Source organism: Drosophila erecta, unplaced genomic scaffold (genome assembly GCF_003286155.1).
Source record: "Drosophila erecta strain 14021-0224.00,06,07 unplaced genomic scaffold, DereRS2 tig00000152-arrow-arrow-pilon, whole genome shotgun sequence".
Lineage (NCBI taxonomy): Eukaryota > Metazoa > Arthropoda > Insecta > Diptera > Drosophilidae > Drosophila > Drosophila erecta.
In genome coordinates this window covers 538,661-553,110 of record NW_020825211.1, presented here as the reverse complement: position 1 = coordinate 553,110, position 14,450 = coordinate 538,661, and the positions used below count along the sequence as shown (strand labels likewise).

Genomic DNA, 14,450 nt, shown 5'->3' with positions numbered 1-14,450 from the left:
ATTTCGCTGAGTGCTTACAAACATTTCTTTATTTATCGCTTAAATCTTAAAACTGATACTATCAACTTACGAAGCTACGAAAAAAAATGCAATAAATAGATCTTAGATTAGGCGGGGTGCTGGTACACCTACAGATAGGGCCCACTGTACTGGTAACCACTGGATCCGTAGCCCTGCACATGACCCACATTGTAGCTATCGACGCCACTGTATGTTTCCGACGCGGCACTGTTGAATCCCTTGGACTCGGGCCAATCCACCAGGGACTGCGATGGCCGGCGACGCCTTGTGGTCGTGACCGGTGGTCCATAGGTGTCCGCCGGTTCCTCCTCGCCGTACGGGTCACTGGATGGCACCTGGACGGATGGCCGGAAGTCAGTGCTACTCCCGGCCGAGGGTCGCGAGTAATCGTATCCAAAGGAGGATTCCTGTGGAGCTTCGAGGGTGTAGGCTGGTGGCCTAGATTGCTTGGAGTTCCGCTGGGCTTGACCGTGGCTGGACGGGATGTAGGCGTGACTAGGTGGCGAGTACTTATAGCCCGTATCCGGCTCCTGGTCGACGTGCTCCTCCACGGGTGCGGGTTCCGCATAGGCGCCAGTCTGATGATGATGATGATGATGCTTTCCCCCGCTCGGATAGTGATATCCAAAATCCTCGTCCACCTCCTCCTCCTCCAACGGATGGTGGTGAGTATGATGATGGTGCTGCTGCTTGGGTCGCGACTCAATCACTCGATACGTCTCCACACTGGGCTCATGGTGATCCTCGTAGTCGTAACCATGTGGCCTGTGCTGCTCCTCAATGATCGTATAGGTGTTGACCTTCTTCTTGGGCGGCGGTGGTGGAGGTGGAGCTGCCTTCCTGGCGTACGTCTCTGTGAGATGGTCGGCCAGCTCCTTGGCGTGATTCAGATAGTCCGCATGCTCGCTCATGTGCAGCGGTTTGTCCAGATCCGAGAGGATTACGCTCTCAAGCAGGGGACTGGGCTTAGGACGGGCTCGTCCCCGGCTCCTATGTAACTGATGCGGATGGGGATGGTGGTGGTAATGGTGAATCACCTTGTGCGGCGGCTCCTCCGGCGCCGACTCCTCCTTGGGCACGTGCACCTTGATGTGGACATACTCGTTGCCAAATCCCGCGACCAGGGGTATTAGCGCCACTGAGATCAGAGGTACCAGCAGATGGGAACGGCAGCTAATCCATGCCATGTCGTCGCGTCGAGTGGTCATCACCTTATGGCCGCCGCCTTGCCAAAATTGGTTTAAACCGAAGTCTTTCTTTTGTCAAAATTTATATACAACAGCCAATGCTGGCGACGACAAGCATCTTGACCTACGGAGCCCTCGGGTGAAATGGATGCCACCTTGCCCTGCGTCGACCTTCAAATACCCTATGTGCGTATCTTGCGTAAATACATAATGGGTTTTTTCTTCTATTCTTACCTTCTTGAAATTATTATAAAATCTTAATAGTTAAAGATGTTATCCAGTAAATATTATCTTCATTCTTCGATTGGTTTGTTGTTCCTAAAAGAACTTGAGTAAAAGCGACCTGCTTAGTTCTAGATAAAGTTAAGTGATAAAGGGAAACAAAAAGAACGCATTGAAGTGATATTATTTACATAACAACTTGATTACAAAGTTTCCATTCTGTTACGCAGTTTGGAATGTAACCCTTTGAATCATGCGTTTCTTTCAGATGAGAATAAATTATTAAATAACTTGGCGCATTTTTTATCAGTTTCTGACGTCTCTGGACAATAGTGCCATATTAAACAAGGATAGCATGGTACATGATAAATATGATCATTAATCTGTTAATCTATGAGTAATATTTAGTTTTTCTAGCTTTTTCGATGGAGCGCTACCAACGGGGTCATAACTCCGACATGCCCCAAATCGCAGGTGAGTGTAGGGTGTTTGGGGCAACTGTAAAATGTGATTTTCTTGCAATCACCGTTCGACGGCATCTCACTATCCCACTCTCTCGCTCTGGCCCGCTCGCCCTTTCTCCTTCACACCGAAACTAGCGGTTGTTTTATTTGTTTTAACTTTTGTTTTCATTTTTATTGAAATGCGATGCATACATTTTTCTAGCCGCCAGCCAAACAACAACGATCGAAAGTTAATATACAAATTGAATAATGAAAGCGACCTGATCTGTTCGAGCCGAGATATCGAAATTATCGGGGAAATTACCGTGGACATTCATACCTAATCGATATTCTCACTTATATAATATCGGCGCATATCGCCAATACTAATTTTTAGTTTCGCGCTACGAAATTAATAAAAACATTTAATTGTGATGCTAATGGGGGGAAAAAAATAAACTGAGAAAGTTGCTCTGCGACATCATTATCACGATCATCATTTTCAGTATCATTATCATCGCTATCATTCAGTATCATTATCACTTGAAAATCTCTCTCATGTAGCAAACAAAATAAAACGAAAAACAATACAATTAATATGCAAGTGGCATCTGGATTGAATATATTTTGAGAACTTAAATGTAAATTATTCGCATTTAATTTGCCTGCTTCCAAGTCTGAAAATTGAGAACTGTAGCCCAAAACCAATCAATAATTCGCTAATGAATAAATTAAGTTCTCGGTTCACACGCTTTTCATTTGGCGTGAAAATTAAGCAGAAAATCGGGGAATGCAAAATCCAACCCAGTTAAAAAGCAATAAATGGAAAGAAAAGAAAACGGCGAAACAATCGAAAACTTGTTTATGTGGTCGGCAAACAAAAGCGAAAATATTCATGGTCAGTTGCTGGCTGAAAAGGGGGGAACATCGGGTATGCCGGGTATTTCCAGACCTCATATTACGTATACGTATACGCAAAGAGGGTAACTAAAGAGGCAAAAACCGTTCCATTAAGCCGCAAAGCCTATTAGCCGACGACTAATTGACTTACCAGCCGAAAGCGTTCTAATATCTAGATTTTTGGATAAAACAGGATGTGGTCTATGAAATCTGAACGTTCTAAGCGGCCCTTAACCCTATCTGGCTTTGCCCTCAATAACAACAGGTGCTCCTTTATGTTATACCATAACCTGAAGGTGAAGAAAAGGTTATTTGAAAACTATATTTGAGCCTTATATCAGAGGCTGAACTTTGAAACGATAATAACCGAGTTGGGTCATTAAACTTGATTCAAAAATAATATACATGTATATATTCCCGAACTCTAGACTTGCTAAAAAGCCGAGTATGAAGTCATAGTTATAGCTACGAAATTGCATCAGCCTCTCTAACGAACTTAACCCGAGTTCGAGGCGTACGCACTACGTGTATCTCGGCCAGTAGTGGGTTAACTAACCGTCGGTAATCGATAACGCCGCTGCAGCGCTCTCTGCCGACGCCCGCAGCCGCAGCGGCAGCGCGGCGACTGCGACGCCTGCCTTCGTCGGCGTCAAAACAAAACAAATCAGTTTGAATTCTGCCTTCAAGCGCTCTAGAACAAATCAGCTGGCGTTCTTATAAAAAGCATTATTATTTTTCGTTACATTTTGTTATCATTAACAGACGCGTCCAATTAGTGATTACCTTTTTATTGGGCCGAGTGCAAAAAGCTCTTCACTGCTAAAAAACCGAGCAGTTCTCACAGTACCTCGCACTGAACCCTTTTCAAATCGCCAATCTCCAAGATGTCCTCCGGAAAGATCCTGCCACGTCGCCAGGCGGTTCCCGTCCTCTACACCAGGGGCACCCACTACGAAGTTGGCTTCGACATGGTAAGTCCTCCGACCTTTGTATGCATACTTCCCCAACCAAAACTCGCCCGACCTTTAAGAACTCAGCTGGTGTCACGCAATCTAAATTGTTAATGGGCCTCCGTTTATTATTAGAAGTGTGCTTGTTAAAAATAAAAGATATTACCATATTAGCAGCTCCATCTTACAAGGTGTACGTAAAAACATTCCTTAAAATATGAAATTGGGCTTCAAGGAATGCTTTGTAGTGAGCCCTATTCTTGGGCTTCTATAGAAGATGCAAATTCAGACACAAGCAAAATAACCGAAAAATACCTAGTAATAATAATTGGAAGGGTAACTAGTTCGGTTAACAAACGAAAGCCCACTGAGAACAGCCTTATCTGAACCCAATTGCAATAGATTAAGATGTAGGTCTGGTGAGCAAAGTGTGCCAAAATCTATTATATCTGTATATCTACTGGGCTCTGCCTTATAGCCCACTTTTTTATCTGAATTGCGGTCGCAATAAACTAAAGTCAGTTGGGCTTTATCTGAATAGGCAGGCCACCCGGAGACCTCGATTCGTTTGACAATTCCCGGACCCAGACGCTGTTTACAAATGCAGATTCGTGATTCTCGTGGCTTTGTCTAACTGTCTTTTTTTCCTGCCAATCGGGCCAAGAATATTGGCTACACTTGCAAAACAATAAACCAATTATGTGTCGATGTCTTCATGTATTTTGAACATATACAAACTAACTGAATGGTGTTCTCAGATTTGGCTAAGCCCACAAAGTTCCAAAATATACAACAAAATATTATATATAAATAATAATAATAAATAGCATTGAAATGGGTGAAATTTTGTTTTTAAATGTAAATGCATATACATAATGTGAGTACATTTAAAAAGTATGAGTACAGTTGAGGGAACCTTTCTATGAATAGGGCTCTTTTATATTCATTCGCCTGGTCCAAGGAAATGACATTATTTTTTGATGGACGTGCGTCCGCATCCGCGTCCAAGTGGGGACCCACCCAAAAGGTTACCCCAAGTCGAGCTCCAAACACCTTGTATATTTGTGTAATTGTTTATATTTTTTGTGCTTTAGTAGGTGTAGGTGGCTTTGTTTACACAGCGATCGGTCGTGATCGATTACGTTTCCGTTTCTGTTTCGGTTGGAAGACAACAGTTCCATTAGGCAAATACCCCAGCAATTTGGCAAATCGATTCGAGATCGTGTCCAAATGGGAAAGCATTTAATCGCTAAAAAATACTTATTAAAAAAGGCGAATAACTATTGTCAATTGCAGGGCCGCACATTTGGGTCCATGATCAAGAACTTTCTGATCTTATCGAAGCCCCTCAACGAGACCTACTTGCCGCTCTACCAGTCCCCGAAAGGCAGTGAGTATCGCCTATGACGACTCCGGAGCCGGAGTGCCATCCGTGGTTCGTGATGATCATCGAGATGTGTGCATTCAATTTCAGGGCAGATCTACAACGAGACCCTGGGATCGGTGAAGGACAGCTTCCCGCAGTATGTTCGCGAACTGGAGGGCGTGGCCGATGGTGCGGAGGTGGAATTCCATAAGGTGAGTCAGCTAATTAGCGGCAACCGTACTAATGCTAATCAGCATTTTAGTAACAAGCTTTCGAGCATTTTAGCGAATAGAATGTAATGCAATGCAATGCAATACAATTAAATTGCCATTAAAACGAATACACATAATTGCCAGATAGTCGTACTCGTGGCTTAAATATTGTAATTGAACAATAATAATAATATAATAAGCGCACAGCAAGGTCCGATGTCGTGGGAGTGGGTTCGGGTGTTCTATAGGGTATGTTCCTAACGGTACGGCGCGTCTATTCCAGGGGCTTTTTGGCCAAGTAGCAGCCAAATGCGAGAACCATTAGTTGCGTGTTGCGTGTGCTGGCAGTTGCAGTTGCACTTGCAGTTGCAGTTGCGATTGTAGCCACCCAATGACAGCATTAAATGCAATTTGCGAGTGCACTGCCCCCCGATTACAGTGCTAATTGGCTACGCTGCACGCTAATCCATATTCATGGCTTCGGTCGGGTGTTATCTAATCAGTCGCGTTTGTTCGCCTTTGATTCCGCTTCTAATTAATTCGCTGGCACAATTGCACGAGTGGGAAATAGTGCGAATTCGGTAACCGTTAGCAGGTTGCTTCCACCGAGGCCTTACTGTGCGAAAAACAACTCGATACGGTGACCGTGCAGAGCGCAGACATTGAACTAGTTCCGTTTGTGGGGTCTTGAGAATGATGTGATATGTGATAGACAGCCGGTCTTTTTGCCAGGTGACCAGCTTGGCCAACTGAAGTGGTTGGTAATAGATCATAATCTACAGCTCTTCTTATACTTTCCATAAACATTAAAAGCCCGAGTGATCTTCAGATTCACTTCAACTCGCCTTTCTATTTTCTCAATACTGAGATTGTTATTTATTAGCTTAACTTTATCAGCTTTTACTTGACTAGGCTATTTCTATAACTTTTGTAGAATAACTTTTTTATAGAAAAACTTCTCTCAAAAAAAGTGCATTCATAGGCTTTAATGGCCATGTTCAGCTCTTGTGTAAGCCAATTTGTCATTGGTCAAGGCGCACATACAACCAAAAAGCCGTCAAGAGAAGCCGGCGAAAGACGGTGGAGAACCCTTGAACGGCTTCAGTGAATTGGGACTCGATTCGTTAAATCTAAATTCAGCGTGGGATTGGGATGGGAAATGGGAAATGGTCAGTGAAAGTCATCCATTAGACGGGCTCATTTGCATGGCTAAGTAGCTCGATGAAGATCGTATCGTATGGGATCGTATGGGATCGTATCGGATCGTTTCGGAAGACATGGGTAGAGCTGCTATGGACCGCCGCCTCGATAATGTGTTATAATTTCTGCGCTCGCGACTCCGATGCCAATTAATTGCACGCAAAAATCGCACCGACCTTGGCCAAGTCTACATGGAATATGTGTCCATATGGCTATGGTCATGGTGCGTCGCCCTCGTCTTGCTTAGACTGATCATTATGGCGCCCAGCTCAGGTGGCGGTGATGGCGGTGGTGGTTGTGGCGGTGGCATTTTATAATTCAAATTAGTCGCATTATGAGTGCATTAAAACTGACGATTTTACGAGGCATATCATTATTGTCTTTGGCGATCGCACTAGTTTACCCTTATTAGCAACGGGGTTCAAAACGATCGAGTGATAGATAATGGGTATAATTATTTTTAAGTGATCTCTGGCTTAAATTAACTAATGAGCCGTTATATCACATTGTGTTGCTGATATACGGTGTTGGAAAAAATAATAGAAACACGTTGGTTGAATCATTGATTTTACATATTTGTATATGGTGTATTTTAATATCTCAAATCTGCGATACTTTTATAAGTGAGCTCTTAATTTCTCTTCAAATGGCATGCTAAACTGGTTATGAACTGAATTTGGTGGCAAAAGTGCAGCTGCCTATGTTGTTGCGCTAATTTGATATATATAGCACTCAGCACTAATCCCATTTTTCTTCAATTTCAGCTATTTTTACTGCACCTGGACGAGATTCTGCCCCAGGCATTGAAGCACCAGCCACGTAGCAAAAACCAACCCACCGGCTGCTCCACCATCATTGTCAACCAGAGGAATTGCGTGAGTGGATGCGATTTGATCAATCTGAATTGACTATTAAATGTACAACTCAATAGCGACTGTTGGGCCACACGGAGGATGCGCTCACGGAGACCCTGAACCACTACTACTTCGTGGTGGCCCACATCATCAGCGATAAGCCGCAGGGCAAGTACAACGTCAAGGAGGAGCACTTCATGTCCCTCTGCTACGCCGGACACCTGCCCGGATACACCATGAGCCAGAATCACCACGGACTGGTCTTCAGCATTAACACCATCAGTGCGGAGCTCTTGCGCAGCGGCAGAACCCGTACGTGCCCAAAGAATCCCTTAAAAAGGGACGGTTTTCATTGAATGCATTTATCCACCAGCGCGACACTTCATCACCCGAGCTCTGTTGGCCACCAGCAACGTGGACGATGCGTTCCGGGTGCTCAAGGATGCGGGAGTGGGTGCAGCGGATGCCTGCTCCGTCAACTTTACCTTCCTGGCGTACGTTTATCTGTGCACCATCATTTTGTTTTACTAATCCGAGCTGCTTGCCAATGCCCAACAGGGATCCCCGCCAGATGTGCTACAATGTGGAGATGGCTCCGTCGCCGGAGCGCAAGAATGAGTCCTATTTGAACATCAAGGAGGTGCCGCTGGGCGAGCACAACTACCATGTTAACCAGTGAGTGCATGAAAAGTGTTGCATGAAAGTATTTCATATGCAGTATACACGTGTATGGATGTATATTGCAGATTCGATCGCATCCGTCAGGAGCAGGCCAACGATCTGATGATCAGCTCGAGCATCTCCAGGATGAAAACCTTCGGAGCCTACAATCCGCCGATGAGCGAGCAGGATGTGCGCCACATGCTGGGCGATGTGTCCGGCGGAGTCTACTGCGTCTGGCGGGAGAACAACAGCTGCGACGAGGTGGTCAAGACCATCGCCGTGGGCATCTTCGATCTTAGTGCCAGGACCATCTCCCTGTACTCCGACAATCCCAGCGAGACGGAGCCACACTGCCGCCTGCCGCTCCTCTACAAGTAGATCCGTTGGGGCAGCCATGGAAGTCTCGATCATCCATCGCGTCTTTGCTTAAATATTCCCAATGACTAACATGAAATCCATCTATGATCTATCAGATACAGGTATTGCCCTATAAGTAGGGCCTTTTTCTTACCGCGCCGCGATTTCAATCTGCTCTACTCTTGATTTCACCATGTATGCGCATATATTTTAACGAATTATAACCAAGCTATATCAATTTATCAGTATACTAACATTTTTAAACATTTGTAAACCAAAAATAGCTTAAATATTTTTTTTACCTTACAAACTACCCAAAAGAAATTCATTTTCCGTTCTTTAGCTCATTCTAAATTTACTATGCTACACTTGGCAAAAAAAGAATTGAAAATTGAATTTACACATACTCATTACTTTGGGTCATCGAAGGTCTCTTTTTATTGATGAAAATTATGTAGTAAGTTATACGGAATCTGAGATAAATATGTACATTAATATGTTTTTAATAAATGAACATTTTTTTTATAAAAATATTAGTTAGTAAATACTAGTTTTTACTTAATGGTGCCATCTACAAATCGAATGAAACTAGCATAACACCCCTTACCTTCCACAAATTGTAATCTATCGAACTGAATTGGAGTGCGGATCGTGAACTGTTCATCACCATGATAAGATTAATGAGCTGCCTGCGCCTATTTAAATATCAGTATCAGTTGGCCCCCCGGTTATCAGCGCTGCTGACCAGAAGAAATACCTTGATTTATAGAGTGTAAGACTTGGCACCGATGAACACACAAAAACAGTTTCAGAATTCAATCATTATTTAGTCATTTATTTAGGCATCGTGGCTCCTGACCACTTCTGGTTCGTTGGGGCACCTGAAGGTCACCTGGATGCCATTGGGCAGCCACGACTGCGACCAGATGTCCACGTTGCACACCTTGGTAGCGCCTTCGTTGTCGATCAGCTCCACGGTGTAATCATTCCTGTAGCCAGAGACCACCTGCCTCGATGCCGAGAGGATCTTTGAGATGCTACAAATACATGATATATAAATATATAAATGAGATTGGGGGCTCGTAATGAGGACTACCGATAGTGGGGTCCGTCGCCGGCGGCCAACTTGGTCAAGGATGCCTGAAGTGTTTCCTGGGCACTGACCAGGTCCGCGCCCTCGAGAGTCCTTGGTGCTCCAAATGCAGTGTGAGTGGCACTGATCAGGACGCAGGCGCTGCACAGGATTAGGATCTTGGCGAGAAACATTTTCGGATGACTTTGCTTGCGACGAACTAAACAAAACTGACGGGTCCGCCGGCATCAGCCGCCTCTTTTATAGAAGAATCTCATCAATATAGGTTAATCTCATCTTCTATTTGATATAGTACATACATATATTACTTGTATTTACATATATAGAAGAATCTCATCAATATAGGTTAATCTCATCTTCTATTTGATATAGTACATACATATATTACTTGTATTTACATATATTTCGTGAAATCTCCAGGCGGCTGGGCTATGTTTACCGCCTATTTCCGGTTGATAAGAGCGCCGATCTCACTGCACCCATTTTACAATGCCAAGGCCACCAAGTACGTTTCGTTCTAAGCTATCGCCCCCAAATCTGAAACATCTTGAAACAACTGATTCTTAGAAAGCTGATTATAGTTAACGTGGCATAAATGGCAGATGGAAGAAAATACGCTACCGGCTTAAGAATACAAGATCTTTGTTTGTTTTAATATGCGATGATATGTGTGTATTTTGCCAACTGTTCTTAATGTAAATCTAGATCCAAATTACTGGGCACAGCTGTTTATTGTAATCTCAGCCAGCCGTAGATTTCCCATCCTTTTGGCCACTGAAAGGAGGAGATTGGCCATGTTTCCATGCTTCGGTTTGGTCAGATCCTTTTGGCTAACCTAGAGCTTTCGGAGTTTGCTGGCGACGACGACGGGATTATCACGCCGGATTTCGCTGGCGCCCATTTCGCGATAGTCGAAATTGCACTCATGGCGGTCACTGTACCGGTGGACGGCGCAATAGGTGCCTCCACATCGACAGGGAAAACCGCCGGTGAGGCCGAGCTTCTTGCCGCACTTGTCGCAGCGTTTCTTGGCGGAGTCCTGGGCCTGGGCCTGATCCCGATCCTGATCCTGGCCGGAACCGGCGGACGTGTCCTGACTGGGAGCGCCATCCTTGCTGTTCACCGCCTTCGAATCCTGCTCTTCCGCCGGCGCCTGATCCTGCTCCTGCTGCTGCTGCTGCTGCTGGCGGTGCTGTTCCTGCTCCTGCTGCTTCAGGTGCTGGCTCTCCCCTTGCAGCTGGACGGATCTCGGCGGCTGGAGGTCTGCACCACTGCCGCACCAGATGATGGTATGCGGTACGCCTGCGCTTCCCATTTTCCCTGGTTTACCGAATCTCGCAGCCAGGCTCCGAAATCGGCTCTATTGTAGCATATTTTCGAATTTTGCAGCTCTGACCTGCTAGATGTCAGTGTTGGTCAAAGCCGAAAATGATTTTCGAACGGCCACAGTGATTTTTGACTTTCGAAACAAAGTTTCAAACCATTTCCTACACACTTACATACTTTTAGTTCATGCTTATCGATTGCTTGGGAATTGTAAACGGCAAAAATTGGAATTTCATATTGGATATATTTGTGTATTTGGATATTTGGATATTTCTAGGCATTGCCATTGATGACATCGGACATGTGGCGCTTGTACCACTCACCCACGGGAGTGGACATCACGCAGACGAAGGCCCGGAAACACCAGTCGACCGCGGCCTGCGCTCCCAATCCTCTGGAGCTCGTTTTCGCATTGCAGCCATTGATGACGGGCAGAGCCTGCTCCACATTGAGGCGTCTCTCGCCCCCGAAGCTTTGGATGATGCGCTGCGCCTGGAATCCGGTCTCATCCAGCCAGAGCTGCAGCCGCGACCAGAAGCAGTGGAGGTATTGCCGCACATGCGGAGCATCCTCGAACTGCATCTTGTCCAGCTGGTGACGCTGGTCGGGTGTCAGCCCCTTGCCGCACTCATCCCGTGCTCGCAGAAGGGCCAGCGAGTGGGCGGATCGGATGGGAGCCGGACTAACAGGTGGCGTCGGTTCCACCACCAGCAGCAGCAGCTGCAGCTGCAAGTAGAGGACCCAATATGCTGAATAGTATCAAACCCAACTTTCGGTGGGCTTCGTCCTTTTTCCCCTGTACAGTGTGACTCTATCTCTGTTTTCCATATTTCCCGACTATTGAGTAACGTTGCATTTGCATACAACAATGAGTATCTCGTCGCAGATGCATGACCTATTTGAGCGGTGCCCTTAGTGTCCAAGTGCAACCGGTTTGTTTGCCGGCACAGAGACACATACCAGCTGCGAATGGCCATAAATCTCATTTACTCACCATGAGTAACCGCATCATTCCCATGGCGATCTTATTCGGAGCACTGGCAGAGCTGGACTAAGTTCTAAAAGGAAAGCTGCATTGCATTAGCCCGATTCGCTATGCAATGCCAGTTGACCTATGATAACTCAAGCTATATTCAAACGTATATCCACTTTTTAAGGGCAATGTAGCTTCATATAAATATTTCATTATAATGTTGGGCACATGTAATGTGTAGGTCCAGATGAGCATATATGCTGCCTGCTGGCGATAGCATCTGTTTTGGAAAAGTGGAAACTCTCTGAGCAGAAAGTAAGGCGATTTTGGCCTATTCGAGTTTGGTTTTGGATCGAAATTGGCAGTCACAGCTGCCGTTCGTCATCTGCTTTATGTTAGCACATAGGTTCATACTCATATAGATCACGATCATCCGCAGATCTTGTGCATATGTGAATGGAACGCAGCAACATTTTCGCTTTCGTAACATTCCACGCCCGCAATTAGCTTGTAAACAAGTTCTTGGATTTGTTGTTTTTCGTTTTGCCTGCCACATCTCATCTCGTCTCGATTGGATACTTCAGGTGTGGACCCAAGGAATCGCGGAATCGGAATCCATGACCAAATCCGCATCCACATCCACAGCCACATCCACAGCCACATCCACAGCCACATCCACGGAAGCCAGAAAACATGGCGCGTTCAAAAGCAAATCAAATTGAATTCGATTCGACAGGCAACCGCAACGAGAGCAATAAAATTGATTGCGTTTAGGTGTAGAAATATCAAATGCGAATTTTGCCAAAATAAGTATCTGGCGGTCGGTGGGTGGACTTTTGGGGGCTTTGAAAATGTCCATGCCGTGTAATTGGCATTGAGGTGAATGAAGTTTGGCATTCCCCTGATGGCCACCATCTGTATGGTGGGGAAACTATTTGGTCCAGATACATATATGCCGAATCATAGCCAGCGATGCGGATCGGCTTCACAGAGATTTTGGAAAATACTCGAAAATATTCCGCATACAGATGTGTGCAAGTATTTGCATTAACCCTACTTTGAATACTTTTCGAATAATTTACTCAATGGCCTGAAACTTCAATTCATACCACTTTAAGTAAGCCGAAAAGTATGCTATGAAATGGTGCAAAGTTACCCACATTCAAATCTGTCTAGTTGAAGTTCAAGTTACAGCCATTAGGATCTTTGAAACAAATAGCATCCAAGGGTAAGCTCATCATTAGCCACACATCATTTGGAAAAGCAATCCGACTGAAATCGAGTGCGTTATGAGGTAAACAAACCGTTTCCATTCATGGCTGCTCATCTAGCGCATGTATCCGAGTATCTGTGTATCTGTATCTGTGTATCTGCATCTCCAATCAGCAGCTTCATCCTTCCATGGCGAAATCTTTACGCTTGCAGTGATCGCGTTGTACTTTATATACAGAGATATTCATTTCTATGCTACGTGGCTCATTCAGCGGCAAATTTGTCGCCTTTCGCAAATGCCCACCCTTCACCACCACAGGCCACGCCCCCTGCGCCCACACCGCCCCTTTTTGTTGGCCAATGTGACAAAGTCGAGCAAAAATTTTAATTGCTATTTTTTTCCTGTCGGTCTCGTCGTCGCATTGCATTTTGCCCACCTTAAAATTATAAGTAAAATTAACAATTTTTAATTGACTCTGAAAATTAGAGGAGGAGGAAAAGCAAAAGAGCTGCAACAATTACAGGAAAAGCGCGAAAAATGACATACATTTGGTTGCAGCTAATTTTGCTCGAACTTTTTAGTGGGCCGTATGTTAGAGGGTATCCATGGGGTATATGCGTACCATTTCGCATTTGAAATACTGTAAGCATTGCACATGTTATAGGAACCACATTTAAGCTAATATTATATATAATATATATATTTTCACACGCTCAAGCTTGAATATCACTCATACGTTTCGAAATCAAGCATACGCAGTGTGATCCGCTTGGTGAGGGATACGATTTGTTCCACTTCCATCGGACAAACAGTAGAAACATATGCATATGTGCAAAGTATTATTTGAATATACTTATTGGTGCAGCAAGTGCAGCACTGCGTGAGATTTTCATCTCGATTAACTTGCAATTAGCAGGCGCCTTGCAACGCATTTTCCATTTTCCATTTTCCATTTCCCATTTTCCGTTTCCACGTTCAGCCGGCCACGCAGGAAGTGCAGGTGCGAAAGTCCAGCGACAACAGGCTGTCTGGAGCGCACTCACCTGGCAACAAAGTAATTATGCTTCGCACGTATCTCGCCGCTGTGCATTCGAGTATCTCGTGGATCGCAACGGATGGGATATTCCGCGGTGGCAACTTTGTGACACGACATGGCCAATGGTGGCGCCAAATTCCCCATTGCCAGCGGAGCGGAGCAAAAACGCCTCGGAGCGCCAATAAATTGTTGTTTTTTTGTTTTTTAGTTCTATTTATTCGTATTTATTCTTTTTTGCACGGCATATGCATATTTTGCAAGCCATTTGCATACATCGAATTTTATTATAATATTTTGTTTGGGTCTTTGGCTTCTGCCTATTATTTATTTCACATTTTTTTGATACTTGTGCTGCTTGATTTGCTTGGCAGTATTTTGCATTTCATTAAATTAAAGTTGCTGCTGTCGGAAGGCAGAAAGGCAAATGCGGAATG

General features: G+C 44.8%; 5 protein-coding genes across 5 annotated transcripts; 1 reads left to right on the top strand and 4 right to left on the bottom strand.

The window, feature by feature from the left end:
• Positions 1–15: 15 nt before the first annotated feature.
• On the bottom strand, positions 16–1,327 carry LOC6549745 (polycomb group protein Pc). The gene has a single exon (XM_001977312.3). It carries the CDS (start codon positions 1,227–1,229, stop codon positions 129–131), a length of 1,101 nt encoding a protein of 366 aa, XP_001977348.1. The 5' UTR covers positions 1,230–1,327; the 3' UTR covers positions 16–128.
• A 2,118-nt stretch (positions 1,328–3,445) lies between these two features.
• LOC6549746 lies at positions 3,446–8,656 on the top strand. Its single transcript, XM_001977313.3, has 8 exons — positions 3,446–3,744; positions 5,020–5,113; positions 5,198–5,301; positions 7,266–7,376; positions 7,433–7,667; positions 7,729–7,849; positions 7,914–8,030; positions 8,102–8,656. The coding sequence occupies exons 1-8, from the start codon at positions 3,658–3,660 to the stop codon at positions 8,394–8,396; spliced, it is 1,164 nt and encodes a 387-aa protein (XP_001977349.1). The 5' UTR covers positions 3,446–3,657; the 3' UTR covers positions 8,397–8,656.
• Positions 8,657–9,186: 530 nt separating this feature from the next.
• LOC6549747 (sarcocystatin-A) lies at positions 9,187–9,714 on the bottom strand. The gene is made up of 2 exons (XM_001977314.3): positions 9,472–9,714; positions 9,187–9,412 (listed from the first exon to the last, which is right to left on the bottom strand). Exons 1-2 carry the CDS (start codon positions 9,639–9,641, stop codon positions 9,214–9,216), a joined length of 369 nt encoding a protein of 122 aa, XP_001977350.1. The 5' UTR covers positions 9,642–9,714; the 3' UTR covers positions 9,187–9,213.
• A 401-nt stretch (positions 9,715–10,115) lies between these two features.
• Positions 10,116–10,974, bottom strand: LOC6549748 (zinc finger A20 and AN1 domain-containing stress-associated protein 6). The gene has a single exon (XM_001977315.3). The coding sequence runs from the start codon at positions 10,781–10,783 to the stop codon at positions 10,304–10,306; it is 480 nt and encodes a 159-aa protein (XP_001977351.1). The 5' UTR covers positions 10,784–10,974; the 3' UTR covers positions 10,116–10,303.
• Positions 10,975–11,018: 44 nt separating this feature from the next.
• LOC6549749 lies at positions 11,019–11,863 on the bottom strand. Its single transcript, XM_001977316.2, has 2 exons — positions 11,789–11,863; positions 11,019–11,520 (listed from the first exon to the last, which is right to left on the bottom strand). Exons 1-2 carry the CDS (start codon positions 11,810–11,812, stop codon positions 11,068–11,070), a joined length of 477 nt encoding a protein of 158 aa, XP_001977352.1. The 5' UTR covers positions 11,813–11,863; the 3' UTR covers positions 11,019–11,067.
• Positions 11,864–14,450: the final 2,587 nt, after the last annotated feature.